Source organism: Pelophylax lessonae (assembly GCF_965119305.1).
Source record: "Pelophylax lessonae genome assembly, chromosome: 2".
Lineage (NCBI taxonomy): Eukaryota > Metazoa > Chordata > Amphibia > Anura > Ranidae > Pelophylax > Pelophylax lessonae.
Window position 1 is genome coordinate 130,165,254 of NC_138769.1, and position 19,749 is coordinate 130,185,002.

The window sequence follows — 19,749 nt, forward strand, 5'->3', positions numbered from 1 at the left end:
GAAAAAGTGAAGCGCTGTTAATACTTTCCGGCTGTATATTTTAACTTCTGTAAATATACTAATCTTTAGTTAGGTCAGCGCAAAGCAGACAATTAGAAATATTGATATTCTACTTGAATACTAAGGTCATTTACAGGAAAGCTCCAGTTTTAAGAACAAATTGAAGGGCACTAATTGTGGTGGGCTCCTAGAAAATTAGAACGATTACCTTTTTAAATAAAACGCATTCTTTTCATGTAAATGATGCAGATCATGTAAGAACAATTTCCAGGTTCAAAGTTTAATTGGATTTTCATTTGAAACCAAGCGTTTAAAAAGATTCCAAAGCCTTTATGTTTTTTTTTTTTTAACCTTAATGCATTCTGTGCATTAAGATGAAAAATCTTCTGTGCTGCAAAATCCCCCCCCCCCCCTTATACTTACCTGAGCCAGATTCAGCGATGTGCAAGAGAGCAGCAGCCTGCTCCCTCCTCCCTGGGAAGATTGATAGCAGCGGGAGCCATCGGCTCCCACTGTGGTCAATCAAATGCTGTGCCGAGCTGGGGACAGGGCTGAGCTGCCCGTTCTGTGTCAATAGACATAGACAGGGCAACTCGGGAGCGAGCAAGCACGGTGCCCCCATGGAAAGCCCAGCAACGTGCACAAGAGCCTCATTGGCTCAGATACAGCAGCAGGAGCTATTGGTTGGCCCTGCTGCTATCAATCAAAACCAGTAAGTAGGGAGCAGGGGCGGGTTGAGCCCCATTCTGTGTGTCTAATGGACAGTCACAGCTGATCACATGTAAACAAGGAAATTACAGTTATTGGCTCTCCTCACACTGACAGTGTGTAAACAAGGCAAAACTCCATCCAGCCTCTCTCCTCTACAATCAGCTGGTAAGGACTGACATTCCTTGGCCGACACCCGCTGATTGGCTTCTGCTGTGACTAATTGCAGCAGAAGCATTGTGTGCGCCCCCTACCTGGAAGTGCAGAATTCTGAACAGAGTGGCCATCCTGTAGCAGTAAATCTGCTATAGGGCAGTCAGGTGCTATAGGGCAGTCAGTCAAGTGGTTAAACGTATAAATAAAAAGGTAGTGTCTCATTTTTAACTGGAATTTTTACTTCATGTCAATTAGGTGCAGAAACCTAATTACCTTTAGGACAGGGGTGGTCCAACCTGCGGCCCATGACTGCTATGAATGCAGTCCAATTCAAAATCCTAAACTTGCACATTTTGATTTTTCTTTTTTTTTCTTTTTTTATTGTCTAAATGCATTTATACTTGGCAAACGCAAACACATGCAGCCGAAGAAAACATTTCACTTTACTGGACTTTTATACGTTTTTTTTATATTCCAAAGAGAAATATCCCACTATTCCCAATCATGCCTTATTCATGTCATGGGTTTTCTGCAGTACCTATATATGTGAGCAACTATTTTCAAGGATGAAGCACACGAGGGGCAAAATTAGAACCAAAAAATCTGATGAGCACCTTGAGAATTGCTACTAAATCCTTCGAACCAGATAATGTTAGTTTATCAAAAACCGTGTCGCATATCGCACTTGTTTTATATTTACTTTTATATTAAAAAAATTACAAAAAAAGTTTTATTATGCATATAAGTACATTTATTTATATTGGTGCTTGTTCGCTTGTAATCTGCCTGACTTTTTCTGCTTATTCGCTATCATTGTTCCTGTGTTTTATGTGTGGCCCAAGACATTTCCTCTTCTAATGTGGTCCAGGAAGGCCAAAAGTTTGGACACCCCCTGATTAGGACTTGATATTAGCAGTTTTGAATACTGAGAGTATACAAGATCTCTTTTGTTTATTTGTATAAATTCATTCTAGTTGGATCTTGCTTATTTATTGTCTACCACTGCCTGTCTGTTTCCAGGTTCCAGTGCTGCCTCTCTGTACCCTGTACTGAACTTTTTACTCTACGTCCCAGAGTATTTTCACTCTCCCCTCTACATTCAGGACAAAGATGGCAAGAGGGTAGCTAGTAATGCATTTCACAGTCCTCGATGGGGTGGTATCATGGTAGGTACAAGTTTACTTTACAGGTGAAGGATGCTCCAAATCTGGTGAGAATAGCAATTACCAGAGTCGGGTGTGAGCAAAATGATCAGGAGTGCAAAAGAACTGTCACATGTCAGGATGTGCACTCAGGAGGAAAATGTTGATTTTGGAGAGTATTGCTTAGCCACAATTTACTTTATGCTAATGGTTAAGATTTAAGGAATAATATGAGTATAGGCCCACTGGAATAAGTACATGCCAATTACCAGCATCGCCTGCAACTGGAAAGACCGCTCCAGAATGCCAGGCTTAGAAGAGGGAATAATGACCCAGAATGGTATTACTTTATTTGAAACGTTTTTTTGTGCCATCCCTTTTGGTGCAAATCCTTCGGCAGTGCAGTGTTCTGAATTATACGTCTAAGCCATATAAAAGCTTTTGGAAAATAAACAGGAAGCTGGAGTCCTGTCTCCAATGAAGTGGCGGCCACCTTCTCTAGTTAAATCTGAACTCCAAGCAAGTAAACACAAATGCATCTCTAATCATTAATGCACTTTAAAATGTATTATTCATGCAAGTTGTGTACATCTGATTTTTGCTTGGTATCAACGTCTTGCAGTCCTTGTACAGCAGAGCTCAGACTGAGGAAAGGAGAAGCAAGAAGCCAGTCAGCTGTACCTCAGTGCAAGGAGCTTGCTTACAGGAGGAGAGGGCAGAGTGACAGAGAAAATATCTCATCAGCCTGCTGCTTCTTCTTTTTTTCTCTGTCTAGTAACACAGTGGTAAGGAGTCCTGTAAGAATTACTCAACTGCAGCCAAAAAATTATTCAGGTCTCCTCCACTGCCAGACAAAAGTTTGTGGCATGGCAGAGCTGTGTAAATCTCAGAGCTGGAAAAAAAAAAAAGCACATTATTTGGCAGGTAAAACAGCTTCCTTTTTATATGTATTTATTTCACCCGTGAGTTCAGCTGTTTACTTTGAGTACCTTTTTGGAGATTTTCTCCAAAACTGCTAATCCTGGCTCTAATCCTAATCCTTACTCTAGTCCCAGACTCTTAGACATTTTAGAAGAGCGGTTTCCTGTGAAGGTAGAAAATGCCCTGTCACAGCAGATGCTACACCATCGTCTCCTGCAAAGTTTGGAGAAAATAGTACTGTTCCATTATGGCCCAGACATAGTCATTTTAGGTCCAAATGGGACCAGGGCAATAAGTAGTCCCAGGTGCAGTTTTAAAAAGAGGCTTGGGAAATACACATGGCACATCAATGCTATTTCAATTCGGCTTTCTGCTAATAAAATCCAAGACTTAAATGATGGGATAAGGAGGATATATTCTACTAAGTGCATGCAGCAACATATGTTCACTCACTCAGCAGAGTTGTGTTCTTTCCACAGAGAGCTTTCTGCTAGCTAATCAGGATTAACCCCAGAGTTTAACTGTTTCAATTACAATTAAATTCTTGTATTTGTGGTGCATAAGTATTTGTTTCATACAACCTTATGTATTTATTTATTGGCATACTACAATTCTCTAACGTCAGAGGTTAGGACATAGGACTTGTCCAGTACCAACATTTGTTGTTTGTTAACAATGTATTACATTTTTGAATTCTGGGAAAAAAATGTGCATAGTAGTCTGTCTAAAGACAGTCCCCGAGTTACAAACTCTTGACTTGCATACATACGTACGTACAGTTGTGCTCATAAGTTTACATACTCTGGCAGAATTGGATTTCTTGGCCATTTGTCAGAGAATATGAATGATAACACACAAACTTTTCTTTCACTCATGGTTAGTGTTTGGCTGAGGCCATTTATTATCAATCAACTGTGTTTACTCTTTTTAAATCATAATGACAACAAACTACCCAAATGACCCTGATCAAAAGTTTACATACCCCAGTTCCTATTACCGTGTATTGCCCCCTTTAACATCAATGAGCGCTTGAAGTCTGTTGTGGTATTTGTGAATGAGGCTCTTTATCTTCTCAGATGGTAAAGCTACCCATTCTTCCTGGCAAAAAGCCTCCAGTTACGGTAAATTCTTGGGCTGTCTTGCATGAACTGCATGTTTGAGATCTCCCCAGAGTGGCTCAATGATTTTGAGGTCAGGAGACTGAGATGGTCACTCCAGAACCTTCACTTTATGCTGTAGCCAATGACAATTTGACTTGGCCTTGTGTTTAGGATCATAGTCATGTTGGAATGTCCAAGTATGTCCAATGAGCAGCTTCCGGGCTGATGAATACAAATTTTCCTCCAGTATTTTTTGATAACGTACTGCATTCGGCACTGTGCCTTTTGTAGCTCACACATCCCCAAAACATCAGCATTCCACCTCCATGTTTCACATTCGGAATGGTGTACCTTTCATCATAGGCCTTGTTGTCTCCTCTCCAAATGTAGCGTTTATGGTTGTGGCCAAAAAGCTAAATTTTTGGTCTCATCACTCCAAATGACTTTGTGCCAGAAGGTTTGAGGCTGGTCTCTCTGCTGTTTGGCGTATTGTAAGCGGGATACTTTGTGGCATTTGTGTAGTAATGGCTTTCTTCTGGCGACTCGACCATGTAGCCCATCTTTCTTCAAGTGCCTCCTTATTGTGTATCTTGAAACAGCCACACCACATGTTTTCAGAGAGTCCTGTATTTTCTGTATTTCACCTGAAGTTATTTGTGGGTTTTTCTTTGCATCCCCAACAATTTTTTCCTGGCAGTTGTGGATGAAATTATAGTTGATCTACCTGACCGTGGTTTGGTTTCAACAGAACCCCTCATTTTCCACTTCTTGATTAGAGTTTGAACACTGCTGATTGGCATTCTCAATTCCTTGGATATCTTATTATATCCCTTTCCTGTTTTATATGGTTCAACTACCTTTTTCCTGCATGTCTTTTGACAATTCTTTTGCTTTCCCCATGACTCAGAATCCAGAAACGTCAGTCCAGCACTGGATGAAAGATGCAAGGGTCTGTCAGGAGTCCAGAAACTCACTGACCTTTTATACACACACACTAATTACAAGCAAACAGATCACAGATGAGGATGCTCTTCTTCTTCTTCTTTTTTTTTTTTTTTTTTTTTAATAGCCATTCAAACCCCTTTGTGTCTACTTGTGTGCATGTTATCAGGCCAAAATCACCAGGGTATGTAAATTTTTTTTATCAGGGTCATATGGGTAGTTTCTGTTGTCATTATGATTTAAAAAGACTAAGCACAGTTGATTGGTAATAAATGGCTTCAGCCAAACGCTAACCATGAGTGAAAAAAGTTTTTGTGTTATCGTTCATATTCTTGGAAAAATGGCCAAGAAATCATAAATTCTGCCAGGGTATGTAAACCTATGAGCACAACTGTATGTACATACAACTCATACTTACAAATGGAGGGAGACAACAGGAAGGGAAAAGAAATCTACCCCTAGGAAGGGAAATTCACTTCTGTAAGAGGTATTATGGGGAAAAAGGTGTCTCCACTGAAGCTTTATCACCAATCTTTATTTCCACAACAAGCCAACATTTTTTAAAATCCAATTGTCCCAGGGACAGAAAGTGAGGTGAAGTCTTCTGAACAGGGGCACAGACGGCAAAACAAATGTTACAGGGGTGTAAACCCTTCCGTATGCTATCCAAAAAGCTTAAAAATAATTTTTGTCTGGAGTTGCACTTAAAAAAAAAAAAAAAAAATGTATCTGTTCCAACTTGCATACGGAGTCAACTTAAGAACAAACCTACAGAACCGATCTTGTTTGTAACCCGGGAACTGCCTGTACTACAGTTTTATGGACTGTTTTCCATGTAAATTATTTGTTATGGAGTGTTAAATCTGACCTCAAACAGCTTTCTGATTTTTGCACATTCATAAGATGAATACTGTATGCAGGACGATTTTCACTTGTGTAGTAGTTTGTACTTTTTTTTTCCAACCTTTTTCAGGACCTGTATGTTGTATAAATCTTGGAGTACTTCTTCATCTAGTTCTTTAGGATCTTGAAGAAGTTGTCCATGTCTATTGGGGCCTGTTTTCTTGTCCTAGCCTGGCAAACCAGTGACAGTGGCTCCTAATTGCACAGTAACTCTATGGGTTAACTAGTGTAACGGAGTAGTTACAAAGTTACACAGCTGTGGCCTCATTGCAGATTATAGGAGTGTTCTGTGATTTAATCATGCCAAAACTTGCTGCAAAAAAAGTGAAAAAACAAAATTTTAATAAAAACTATACTCGATTTACATAATTATCTCATTTAAACCTTTCCCCGCTTTTAATCCTGAGCTGTTTTTACTCCTGTTGCTTAGTTCACCTCTCTTAATCATAAACTACTGGACATAAGCTGAGCATTCATAGACCCTGAGTTATAGGCTCATACCTTTTTTAGTGATTGGACACTGGTAAAGCTTATAAGGACATCATTCTCGCCTAACCGCACCTTACCCCACTCCACATTTCCTCAGTGTCGCAAGGTGATGGCCCTCTACTCCCTTTCAAAGAAATCACTCTTAGCTTAACTAGTTTCTTATTTTATCTTCAGATTTGTCAGTTAAATCTTCGGTCTTCCCAATAGAATCAGTGCAACTTTAGTAAAAGCTTAGGAACCGTACCTGGACCCTATGTTGTAGGTACCCTTGTAAGGTACTCAGGGGCATCCTTCCTCCTGTTTGCCACAAGGACTTTGGTTGCTGCGTACTACCTCCGGACATGCTTTCCCTATAATCTCCACCCTACTCCAGAAGTACCCTGCAGGGGATTGCCCTCATCCATAGCTATGGTGGAAACCCAGGGGAAGGGAGAAAAAATTCCGTCAAACATTCCCTGCTGAAGGCCTGTCAGTTATGTGCCCTATTCACATCAGTGTTGATGTTACGTCCATTTTTTTTCCTGAGCGGAAAACTGCATACATATTGCAAATTCCTGCACAGAAAACAAATCTGCGCATTGTGGTATGAACAAGGCGCATAAAGAACCATTGTTTTTTTTTTGTGCCCTTGCAGAATGAGTGCAGAAAAACTGATGTCTCTGCACCAGGGTGTGAACGAAGCCTCAACCTCAGAGTTATGATGCTTCCCTTGCACCAGAACAGAACCCAATTTTAACACCAGTCTGCGTCTGCATCAGGCTAGTTCTATTTTAGGTACAAAAGAAACGGCCTGCCGGACAAAGGGCGATTTTTTTTTTTTTTTTTTTTTTTTTTCTGCAACTATAACACAATTTCTCTGTCGCTCATTGACAGACGTAGTCCTCGTTGATTAATAACAACTCGGGTTATACTGCCCTCTACAGGAGTAGGACTAGACAGGAAAGAAAACGTTCTGGCCACACCCTAGGGGCAGTCCCAGAGGGTATATCCTCTCACTTCCTGCTACAGCAAATCAGTTTTTTTCTGTCTAGTTAGGAGTAAGGACCTAGATGCCTTGCTAGGATCTTCGGTCCTGGCAGGATTTTTTTCTTAGAAAGATTTTTTAGACAGCTCTTTTCTCCAGTTTCCTGTGAGATCTTCAAGCAAGTAAGCTGGAACTGGGCGACGGGCTGGATGTTGAGATCCAGTGCTCACCCCAGTTCAGCCTACGAGCGCGTGCAGGCCATAGCTCCGCGCTGGGTCGGCCGCGACATAGTCCCACTGGACAGGGACTGACCCTGCGAGTTAAACGTCTCGCCTGGACGCCAATGACCAACAGAGTCACGGCATCCATATTGGTCGACAGCCCCCCCACCCCGGTGGAGAGGGGTTCTGTCAGGAGTTGGCGCCCGTCTGGTCCGGTATGGTGAGTAGTAGGTTCCCCCTCTCCCCTTGTCGGGTTTATGGTGGACGCGGGCCCCTTTCTGGGATGGTAGGATGGATCTCCCCTCTATCCTATAATAAGTCACAGATCCCCCAATTTGAGTGTGATTTTTGTGAAAAATAACCAGGAGGCTTGGTTTGGGAGCTGACGATCTAAAGTCATTGTAAGACTGTAAGGATGACTGAAGTCAGTGGCAGCACTAAAAGGGCGTTACTATTGAAGTATAAGGTATCCTACCTGTCAGAGACACACAGGCTGATGCCTATGCCTGAGTACTGCAGTCCAGATCGCCATTCCTCCAGCTTCCACGGGCTGCACAGCACTGTTTTGTGGCATCTCCCGACGACCCACGGACCGCATGCGGCCCGCCAGGGTCCTGTACCGCAGGCCAGGCTTATCACCATCCAGGGTGAAGTTTGTGGGGCCGATGCACTCCCGCAGGCCACTAGGCCGAATACAGCATCCCGCAGGCCGCTGCTAGCCGCCGCTATCCTAACAGGCCGCCGCCATTTTTTCTTGCAGATCACACGAGACCGCCATATTGGCGTAGCCTCGTGTCTCCAGCATGGGGGCGGCCATGTTTGAGGTGACCAAACACCTCGTGGAGCCAGGGGGAGGCGCCGGAAGGCGTGTTAAGGGGCGGAGCCGCCTCCTTTACCCAGGAAAAAGGCCCAAAGACTTCCTGTCTGTAACAGGACAGCACTGAGCAAGCTGATAGAAAACTTCTGTGCATCAGAGATGAGCCTTGGGGTCTCTCTCTCTCTGTGGGGTCCAAAAAGGCAGGTAACACTGAGGGGCGCTGTTGCGCTGGGGGATTACAAAAAAAAAAAAGTTTTTTACTTTGTCATTTTTTTTTGTCGCTGGCAAATGTCTTGTATAATAATGGACCCTGCCGCATATGTATCCCCACCTGATCCCCTCAAGGTGGCCGCAGGACCCTCCAGTACCCCACTTGTTTTTAATGCATTATCGGCAGTTTTGGAGTCTTTGGTATCCCGGGTGGAGGTGGCCTGTCAGGGACGAGGGTCAAGAAGCGACCCCCGCCTACCCCTATTTTTTATCTGATACTTCAGATACGGATTCGGAGCTGGTCAATGCAGCTGCAGGTCCCTCTTATGGGGCTGTTGTCTCAGGTAATGTCCCCTCAGCAGTGAGGAGAACGTTTCTGCCTCCGCCATAGCACAGTGGATGCAGTGGTGGATGCACTAGTTGTGTCCGTCTGGGAAACCTTTAGTCTTGAGGTTACACCGGCAGAGGTAGCTGAGACTGAGATTCCTTTTTGGTACTTGTTAGCCTACCAAAAGGTCGAAGGATTTTCCTTTACCCAAATGGGGTCGTTTTGAAACGAACCCCTGCTATTTCCAAACGCATGGCTAGGTACTATCCGTTTGAGGAATCCCTCTTTAAAGGATAGACGGTACCACCTGTAGTGGACTCGCCAATTTCCAAATAAAGCCACCGTTATCCCGTTGGAGGACGTTGCGTCCTTTAGGGATCCGGTGGATCGAAGAAGTGGAAGCGGAATCCCGCGTCATTTTTTCCCTGATAGGGTCAACTCTTAGGCCAGTGGTTGCCATTTAGTTTGGTTGAGACTATAAAGGATCTCACTGGGGGCAAGAGCACTGTCTTGCCACAGACTATTAGGATAAAAGGACCTCGTAACTAACGAGGACCTTCCTTTTCTGCTCATAAAGAGTTTGTTCGTTCCGCGAGGGCGGGCGATAAGGCAAAACCCTCCAAAGCCCCTTCAGAGGGTTTTCAAAGGGCGCTGGTCAGCTAAACAAATAGTCCGGCTCAGCCAAGCCTGAAGAATACAGCCTGATGCGCCCCTACCCATCTCTGGGGTGGGGGGATGTCTTCACCGGTTTCCGGATCCATGGCTTGCCAGAACCCCGGACTAAGGGGTTCGCGAGGTCATACGGTCAGGATACAGGATCGAGTTTCGATCACTTCCACCGGTGCGATTCTTCCCTTCTAACATTGAACGGTTTCAGGGGTTCTATTCGAACCTGTTCACAATGCCCAGGAAAGAGGGCAAGGTGCGTCCAATTTCTGGACTTGGGGAAAAATGGAGTCCATCCGAACAGTGGTGGCCTCCCTGCATCAGGGGGATTTCCTGGCGTCCATAGACATTTAGGATGCCTATCTTTAGATCCCCATCATCGCAGGACATCAGCGTTTTCTTTGCTTTCCCAAAGATCATCCCTGGTTCCCACCAGGAGACTGAACTATCTGGGCCTAATGTTGGATACATCCTGGGCAAGAGAGTTTCTCCTTGCGGAGAAACTCCAGAAGGTTCAGTCAACGATTCGGATGTTGCTGTCCGTCAATTGGCTGGGACTGATGGTGGCCTTCTTAGAGGCAGTACCGTATACCCAGTCTCATACCCAAATTCTCCTGAAGGAGATTCTTTTCTAATGGAATCAGAATTCCGATTCCCTGGACAATCGGATCCGGTTGAGCGAGCGGACCAGGGAGTCTCCGATGCTCAACCAGGGGAAGTCATTCCTTCAGATAGTATCCAGGTTACCAATAAGGGTATCGGAACTGAGAGCGATCAGATTTTGTCTGATTTACTGGACCGAGCAGCTCTAGAGCAGCCCGATTCGGATCCAATCGCACAATGCCACGGTCGTGACTTATGTCAAGAAAGGGGCACTTAGAGTGTCCTGGTGGCCATCGAAACGACTAGCATCTTTCGTTGGACGGAACGGTTTGTTCCGGATCTCCCCGCAGTGTTCACTCCAGGGGTGGGAAATCGGCAGGCAGATTATTTCAGCCATCAGATTCTGGATCAAGGGGTATGGCCTCTTCATCCAGAGGTTTTTCAATAACTGTCCCTTCATTGGGGCACCCCGGATGTGGATCTGTTGGCACCTTGGCTCAACAGGAAGGTGCGGAGGTTTGTAGCTCGCACCCGCGATCCTCTAGCGGACGCAGCAGAAACGCTGATCGCCCCGTGGGGGCAGTATCAGCTACGGCATGCCTTTTCATCCTCTCAAGTTACTGCGGGAACTTCTTCGCAGGATAGAGGTGGAGGGAATTCCAGTTATTCTGGAAATTCCGGACTGACCTCGTCGAGCCTGGTACGCCGACTTGGTGAGGCTAGTCGCAGACGCTCCTTGGAGACTTCCTCTCAGGGAGGATTTGCGGTCTCAGGGACCGATCTTCCATCTTGCTTTACAATCGCTGGCTTAATGGCCTGGCCATTGAGACTCAGGTACTGAAGGACAAGGGAGTGTCAGCTTCAGTTATTCCTACCTCTAGTTAAAGCAAGGAAAGCGACTTCCAGCACATGGAAGACTTATATTGCGTGGTGTGAATCTCTTGGATTTCCCCCACATACCTATTCGGTGACCCGATTCTTGGTCTTTCTGCAACAAGGGGTTGAGCAGAAACTATCCTTGAGCACGATCAAGGGTCAGGTTTCAGCGTTAGCATTCTTCTTTCAGAAACCTTTGACTAATCATTCCTTGGTGCGGAATTTCATCCAGGGGGTGCGACATCTGGCTCCGCCAGTGCGTGCACCCTTACCGCCTGGGATCTTAACTTAGTGTGGTCGGTTCTTCAGAAACTTCTCTTTGAAGATATTAGGGAGATTCCCTTGCTTACATTATCCCAGAAGGTGGCCTTCTTGGTGGCCATTACTTCTGCACGCAGGGTGTCAGAACTGGCCGCATTATCTTGTCGTTCCCCATATCTGGTGGTTCATAGGGATAAGGTGGTTCTTCTTCCGAATCCATCCTTCCTTCCTAAAGTGGTTTTCAGAGTTTTCATCTGAATAAAAATATTGTGTTACCTTCCCCGTGTCCTAAGACTAGCCATCATTGGGAGGTTGCATTACACTTCTTGGATGGGGTTCAGACAATCAGGGTTCACTTGACTACTACGAACTTGTTTCGTAAGACGGACTCACTTTTTGTGATCACAGATAGCCCTAGAAGGGGGTTGCCTGTGTCTGCCGCGACCATATCTAGATGGACCAGTCAGATGTTGGTACAGGCTTATTCTATTAAGGGTCGGAATCCTCCGTTCCCTGTTAAGGCGCACTCTACTCGGGCGCCTAGTATTTCCTGGGTCTTCCGCCATTAGGCGTCAGCGATACAGGTTTTCAAGGCGATGACTTGACTTGATCGTCGGTTCATACCTTTTACATCATTTTATAAAGTTAATGTGATGGCATCGTCAGATGCCTCTTTTGGCCGCAAGGTTCTGCAGGCCGCAATCTGAGGAGACTGTTGGTCTACCTCAAGGGTTTGTTGGGTTTTTTTTCACTTAGGTCTCCTCTTTTTGCTCGATGAGTCCTTGATGCTTCTGGTTGGCTCCGGTTGGGCCTTCTGGATTTTGATTTCTGTTATCCCACCCCTCATTTGTGGTACTGCTTTGGGACGTCCCGAGTTGTTATTAATCAACGAGGACTACGTCTGTCAATGAGCGACAGAGAAAAATGGATTTTTGTAAAATCTTACCGTAAAAATCCTTTTCTCTTAAGCTCATTGACAGACGTAGTACCCACCCCTCTGTTTTTGAGTTGGGTTGGGTTAAATTCTCTAAACACTGCTTTGTGACATAACTGATTTGCTGTAGCAGGAACTGAGAGGATATACCCTCTGGGACTGCCCCTAGGGTGTGGCCAGAACGTTTTCTTTCCTGTCTAGTCCTACTCCTGTAGAGGGCAGTATAACCCGAGTTGTTATTAATCAACGAGGACTACGTCTGTCAATGAGCTTAAGAGAAAAGGATTTTACGGTAAGATTTTACAAAAATCCATTTTTCTCAGACAACTGACGACTTTAACACAACCATCTCCCTTCAGGGCTTTAAAATGCTAGGCCCCTTCTCCAGATCCTTCTCTTCCTGTGTTTGAATGTACATAAGGGAATGAAGAGGACCTGGAGGCAGTGTTAGGAGGCTGCAAAAGATTTCTCAGATGATTAAAAAATGATCTTGTTCCCTGTTCATGAACAAATAGAATGGGCAATCCACAATGATTGGGTCAATCCACAAAAGATTTTCACTCCTTTGAAAATTGTTACTGAACTCTATCCAGTGGAAAAAGTTCTCTAATAGATGTCTGTTCTATTAGTTGAGTCTTCCATCTGAGTCTTAAACATCCTTCTGTTCCTATTGAAGATGTACTGTCGTTCAAAGTTTCTGGAGGTGGGAAGTTTGAGATGCTCTTAAAGAGTCTCTTTAAACTTGGGCCTAGCTCTGAAACCAGCTATCACTGCAATTTCTGTCTGTTTAAACTACAGGTAACCGAAGTAGGGCAATGAACAACCAACATGATCCTGTGTTCCAGGATCATGCCTTAACTAAGCAATTCTGCAGTTAATTCTTGCTCTGTTCTTTTGTGTTGATGTCCTAGAACAAGTAGCAAAATTTCCAGAATGGCTCTAATCTCCATTTACTTGCACAGAATCCTATGGCTCAAAGCCTTTACAGCTGAAACTGCTTGTAAATTGATCATCCCCCTCCTTTTGAAGGAGGATATCTTTTTGGTAAGGCACTTGACAAATTCATTACAGATATCACAAAAGAGAAACTTCAACTTTCACAGTGGAAAATTCAACCCCCCTCCTCTGGAGCCTCTACCTCTTCAAAACATAGCACCTAATCACTCCACCCAGGCTTCATCTTCAAAACCTAAGTTTAGCCTTTCCATTCGACGTAAGACTTGGGACACAGAGCCCACCATGTCTTCCCCAAAGCCCTCTTCTCAATGAGGGGGGGGGGGGAGGCCCTCACACTTAGGAGTGGGCAGAGGTCTGTTACATGTTGCCTCTTTCTGGGTCGCAGATGTCTCAGACCTGTGAGTTCAATCAGTGGTTGCAAAGGGGTACAAAATGTTAAAATGTTTACTCCCTCGCTGTTTTCTTCTCTCAAATCAACCAAAATTTGCCCAAGGACAGTCAGATTTGCAGAATGAATCATCTCTTGTCCCAGGTAATAGTTGTAACAGTACCCCAACAAGACCAGTTCAAAGGATGCTATTCAAACATTTTCATGGTGCTAAAAGCCAACGAAGGGCATTTGTCCTGTTCTGGACCTCAACAAATACCAACATTTTACATGGAATGCGCAAGGTCAGTTATTGCCTCTCTGAAAAAAGGCAAATAATTGCCATTCATAGACATCCAAGATGGTCATGTGCATATTCCAATTTATCCACCACATCTGCAATTTGCAGTGGAAGACTATCCTTTCCAGTTTGTTGAACTGCATTCTGGCCTATCCTATTTTCTTGAAAGGGCAAGAGGAGGTGCTAGGACCTTTGTGAATACTCTACAAACTTAGAACTTCCAAGAAGAGCATCAAGGCCACATGTTTACACACCCTTTATCTACCTTCCAGCTAAGTGTAAACAATCGCAGGACAATTCTAATGCTCCATGTTTTCAGATGGGTGATCAATTTCCAAAAAATCTGCTCTTTAACCTTCTCTTTGCCTTCTCCAAGTTTGGTCCTGGACACATCCAATGCAAATGTTTTCCTTCAAGAGAAGAAAATGCGCTCTCTGTTCTCACACTGGGGAATTGAGGTCAGACATCTCACAATAAGCCTTCTAGGGCTTATGGTAGCCTCTTTTGAGGCAGTGCCATTCACCCAATTTTACCTGAGACCTCTCCATCACAACATCTTGTTGACCTGGAGCAGGCTTTTTTTCTTAAACATTCTGACACCAAGCCTCTGTAGCCTAGTTTTGCACAGCCATTACCTGGTTCTCCGTTCTCGATATCTTGGGATCTGTGAATACAGTACTCTGCCTGTGTCTTGTACTGTATGATTAAGGTAGGAGGATTTTTGACTTACTTGTAAATTCTATATCTTTGAGTAGAGTACAGGACTCTCCCTTTTGTTGCTTGGTTGCTTTGCTTTTAACAAAAACAAGGACTCCGCATGGGGTAGGGGTATAGGGGAGGCAACCAGGGGGCATGTCCTCAAAACCTTTGCCAGTGTCCAATCACCTGAAGGTACAAACCTATAACTCAGGGTCAAAAAGTCAAATTTTTTTATTTTTTTTGTTTCCTTTTCTTTCTTTCAAAAAAAAAAAAAAATACCCAAGTCCTTAATTTTTTAATTAGAAAACGCGACCATGCATTTGTACCAGCTATGCAATGTTACTCTTATAATGAGCAGCAAAACCAACAGAACAAAATATTTAACTTTTTTATTTTTTTACGCTGTTGTCATTTTTTAACTTAAGTTTATTGAAAATACAGATAATGCATTGGAAAATAATAGGACAAAAGAAAAATGTGTTTGTCCTTATTACAATATTGTGGACCTACCAGAACGATAATAATGACAAGTGTGTATGTGTGTATCCATTCCATAGGCCATTATTTAAATTAAAAAATTGACCTGGTCCAGGAGTGGGGGGGTGGATGGGACACACACACACACACACACACACACACACACACACACACACACACACAATCCGTGCCTGCAGTGACCAAACAAGACTCCTATCGCCTATGGGCTTTGTGTTTTTAATTGTGCTTTGGTTTTAGGGCCAGTTTACACCAAAATAGGGTGCAGGAAAGGCATGTTCCATGTGTGTTTCCAGCACCGCAGGGTGATCACACTGCCCTTGCAAGCCAATTGTCAATAGCACCCCAAACGTATCTTGCAAACTTTTTGCAGCCATAAAGTTGCATGGTACCACTGTACCATGCGGCTTGGTGCAGTGTAGTGCATTCTGAAAGGTTAGTGCTCACAGATTGCAGGGGGGTGTTCCAGTGACCCTAAAGTAGATGTTGCAGTCAAATATAAGGTCTGCTTATACTGTTGGGCAGGACTCAACAAATCCCAGGCACCATGGCGATCAGAAACAGCGCCCTGGCACCCAGGCTTCCACCAGCCCACTCACTGCTGGCAGCAGGCACGAGTAGCTCCCGTTGCCCGACACTCCGAGCATGCATCTCCCAAAAAACAACACCTCCAGCTCTGATGCATACCTGCAGCAGAGCCATGGTTTCTGTCTTCCTCCCCACACATTGGCACCCTGGTACACCCTCTCCCAGCAGACCCACCTCCACTGTACGGAAAGAAACCCCCAGCCCCCCCCCTCGGCACCAGCCAATCCATGCTCACCGTGGCCCACCCCTCCTCCCCGCTAGTCCCTGCACTTGGTGATGGAGACAAGCAGAGTCCAACACACACCAACAACCTCAACCCCCAACCACCTCATATGCAAATCTCCCTCTGAGAGCCCCAAAGTGACAAGCATCCTGGTGACAACCACCTAGCATGAAAGCAGACCCACCAAGCACCATGCCTGGCTTCAGTCCCTTCCATGTGCAAATTAGAGATCTGCCATCTCCATTGTAGAAAATAAAGCCCTGTAGTAAAAAAAACTGGCTCAAATTTTTTTTTTTTTTTAGCTAGTTGCTAGATTCAAAGCAAATTTGGTCAAGCCATGCTGTTGAGCCCCCTCCCCCCTGTAACTTGCTGTTAGAAAGGAAAATTTAGTTTCTTGAATTGCTTACCTCTGTTTTCCACTTGCAGCTCCTGGACAAGGATAATGTCATGCTCCTTCCAATGAGATCCCGGGGAATGCAGAGCAGCCTAAATTTTTCATGAGAAGACATTCTTGCAACACACTGGAGTGTATTTTGTGAGATTTGGCCTGCCCTGTGTTTCCCAAAGAATTTTCCCAGTAGGGCAGTGACTTGCCCAGCGATGTGGAAGGGGGAAAAGTATAAATCTTAACTTTATAACAGGTAGCTTTCACACTTACTAGTACCAGATTATTTTTGCAGGGAGAGGGGGCCCTGGGATATATGTGGACCTTTTTGTGCTGAATCATCTTAGAACTGTAATCACAAAAATTTGTTTTACGATCTTACATTGATGTATGATTATTCGTGTCTCTGCAGGTATATAATGTGAATTATGGGAATCTTGAGGAGTTAGAATTTCCAGTACATGTTGATATTGACATGGTATCCGTAATGGAGGTTTTTCTGACGCAGTTACGGTAGGTATTCGCTAAATTTTTGCATACATTTTAGTTTATCGGTTATGTAGGTCACTTCTAACATTTAATGTACCCTATATTGTGCTTTCACCAGGTTCATTTGGTTTCAAGGAAACTTGTACTGATAAAATACATAGGCTGCCATTGTGGAATTTAAAATGTTGGTCCTTTTTTTTTTTTTTTAAACAGAGTGTGGATACTTGTTCTGCTTCTCCAATCTAAGCATCGCAAGTTTGATCCTTATAACAGATCAAGTTGTGGCAAGATAGCTGTAACTTATGGGCTCAGTAGCTTGGCAGAACAGTGACTCGATCCAAATGATATCTTGCAGATCATAGAAAGATTTTTACAGAAGTTGTGCAGATCTTCACAGAATAAAATCAGATGGGTCAAAAAATCATAGTATGTCTAGCTCCAGCAGTGCTCAGAATAGAAACTAAAGACACACTAAAAAGAGGGTGGGACTAGCTATACAGAGCATCTTTTAGCTACGATGTGAGGTAAGGACAAAATTTGTATTATATTATTATACAGGCAAATCAACAACGTAACAATACGGCTGGACGGCACAATGTGTATTTCACATTACACCTAGATTTTAAGCTCCATTCATGAAATCTGGGCTGCAGTGTGGAAGACTGAATTGTGCCACAGAGGGTTCTCTGCCTTATGCTGCAGGTGGGCGAGCAGTAATTTGGCCGCAGTGGTATTTCTCCTGATTTCACTAGCTGCATGCTTGTTTTGAGTCAAGGATTTGTAATGTACTGATGTTGGACAGCCAGGCAGGTAACATTTATAGAAGAAATTTAGCAATGGCGGTTATTCAGTAAATCCTGTTTTGACCAAGTGTCCTTTTTATCAATTACTGGTCTTAGGGTGGCGACCACCTAAAGACCGCTTTGCAAGACCTCTCTTTATCCTCTGTGTATGACCTTTTTTTTTTTTGTTTTTAATTTCTAGGCTTCTTTTAGGTATATCAAAGGTATATGTGCCTGCCAGCTATCAGCTGGAAAATCCAGGCAATGAAGGGCTGACTGATTGGGAATTGGATAAGCTTCTCTGGACAAGGGCTGTGGAAAACATTGCTACGGTCACTACCACATTGACCTCCTTGGCTCAGCTATTGGATCAGATTGGTAACATTGTCATCAAAGACAATGTGGCCTCTGAGGTGAGTCCTGTAAAATATCATTTATTTATCTTTTTGCAATTAGCCATGGATGCAGGAAAGCAACTTGCACTGTGTATTGCCAGCCTTATGTGTGTAGGGAGCTTGTCTATAGCCCTTAAAGCAGAGTTCCGGCCACAACATCGATAAAATTAATTTTGGGCCATCCACTTGCTAAGGGGACCTGAAAGAGAAATGGATAGTGCCGATATTTTTTTTTTTTGGTCATTTACTTTATTATAGAAGAATATATACTCGCCTTCCTTCCACTTCCTACCTCTGCGGCCGCGGCCCGCGCCGTCACTTCCGGTTTGCGATGATTCCTGGCAGCTGAACGTCATCGCTCCCAGGAATCAATGCGCCTGCACCGGCCCCGCTCGTCACTTCCAGTGCAGGCACGGTATTCACTGCTAAACAGCTTGTGGGACTCCGACGTCACGGAAGAGGACACGAAGAGGGACGCTGCGGCTTCAGCTGCCCACACCTGAGATGGCAACGCTGGAGAAGAAATTTTCAAGATAAGTATTTCTTCTTGCAGGTAAGTGCGACCCGGGACAGTTCAGAGGCTATCCATTATGGAATGTACTAGCCCTGACTGTCCCGGAGGTATTTTTAGCTCAAATTGACCCCCAAAGCCAGAACTCCGCTTTAAAGGAGTTGTAAAAATCAGATGATTTTTATATCTTAATGCATTAAGATAATAAGCCTTCTGTGTGCAGCTGCCCCCCTCCCCCCCCCACCCAATACTTACCTGAGTCCCTCAGCCGTCTGGGACTCTCCCTCCTTATTGGCTGAGACACAGCAGTGGCGCCATTGGCTCCCGCTGCTGTCAATCCAAGTCAGCTATTTAGGAGAGAGAGAGAGCGGGGCCGAACAGCAGCTCTGTGTCTAAATGGACACACTGAGCTGTGATTCAGCTCGGGTGACCCCATAACAAGCTGCTTGCTGTGTGGGCATTGTACAGAAGGGAGGGGCCAGGAGTGCTGAAAAGGGACCCGAGATAAGCAGGATCTGTGCTGCTCTGTGCAAAACCAACTGCAATAGGGCATGTAAGTATAACCTATTTTTATTCTAAAAAAAAAAAAAAAAGCGAGACTTTTACAATCACTTTAAGGTGTTCTACTAGTGGAAGCTATGCAAGTTATCCTCTTATTAAACACATTGAAGGCCTAAAAGCTTGTTTTTTGACTTTCTCTCCCACAGGTATATCATGCGGTGTCCTCTGTTCAAATTGCACTGTCTGAACTGGAAGCTGGCAGGCTGGAGAATGCTTTTAAAGCAAGCAAAGAAGCCATTACTTCTTCTGAGAAGGCTTTCTTTGACCCTTCCCTGCTTCACCTCTTGTACTTCCCAGATGATCAGAAATTTGCTATTTATATTCCTCTGTTCTTGCCCATGGCTGTCCCTATCTTGCTGTCTCTGCTGAAGATAGCTAAGGAATACAGGTCAAGCAAAAAGGAAGCCACCAAAACAGACTGAAGGAGGTCTTCACTGGAATCCTCGGGAGAGGAGAGCACTATTGACTGTTTATTTTCTGAATGTACTGATCTAAAAAATTGACTGGAGAATAGAGGTGTATGGGAAGATGCTGCCTGCAACCTCCATTTTTGTTTTCTAAATTGCAGCTGCATGTATTAAGGATTTTATGTCTTATTTATAAAAGGTTAAAAGGTCTTTATCACCACGTATTTTTCAATTATCCAGAATGTTGCTCTTTTTTGTTTTTATATTATGTATGTTTACACATACTCCTTCTTTTTTTTTTTTTTTATTCCTTGAAAAAGTGCAGCGCAGACACAGTATAATAAAAAG

The 19,749-nt window shown here is 44.0% G+C and overlaps 1 protein-coding gene across 1 annotated transcript in view; it reads left to right on the forward strand.

The window, feature by feature from the left end:
* Nucleotides 1–19,416, forward strand: part of PIGS (phosphatidylinositol glycan anchor biosynthesis class S) — a gene marked incomplete at its 3' end in the record, with an annotated part of 61,035 nt that extends 41,619 nt beyond the window's left edge. Inside the window, exons 9-12 of the mRNA XM_082247397.1 lie at nucleotides 1,885–2,030; nucleotides 16,669–16,769; nucleotides 17,730–17,940; nucleotides 19,141–19,416. Of these exons, the coding sequence (XP_082103523.1) occupies nucleotides 1,885–2,030; nucleotides 16,669–16,769; nucleotides 17,730–17,940; nucleotides 19,141–19,416 (734 nt within the window). The remainder of the gene's footprint in view (nucleotides 1–1,884; nucleotides 2,031–16,668; nucleotides 16,770–17,729; nucleotides 17,941–19,140) is intronic.
* Between the last annotated feature and the right edge of the window lie 333 nt (nucleotides 19,417–19,749).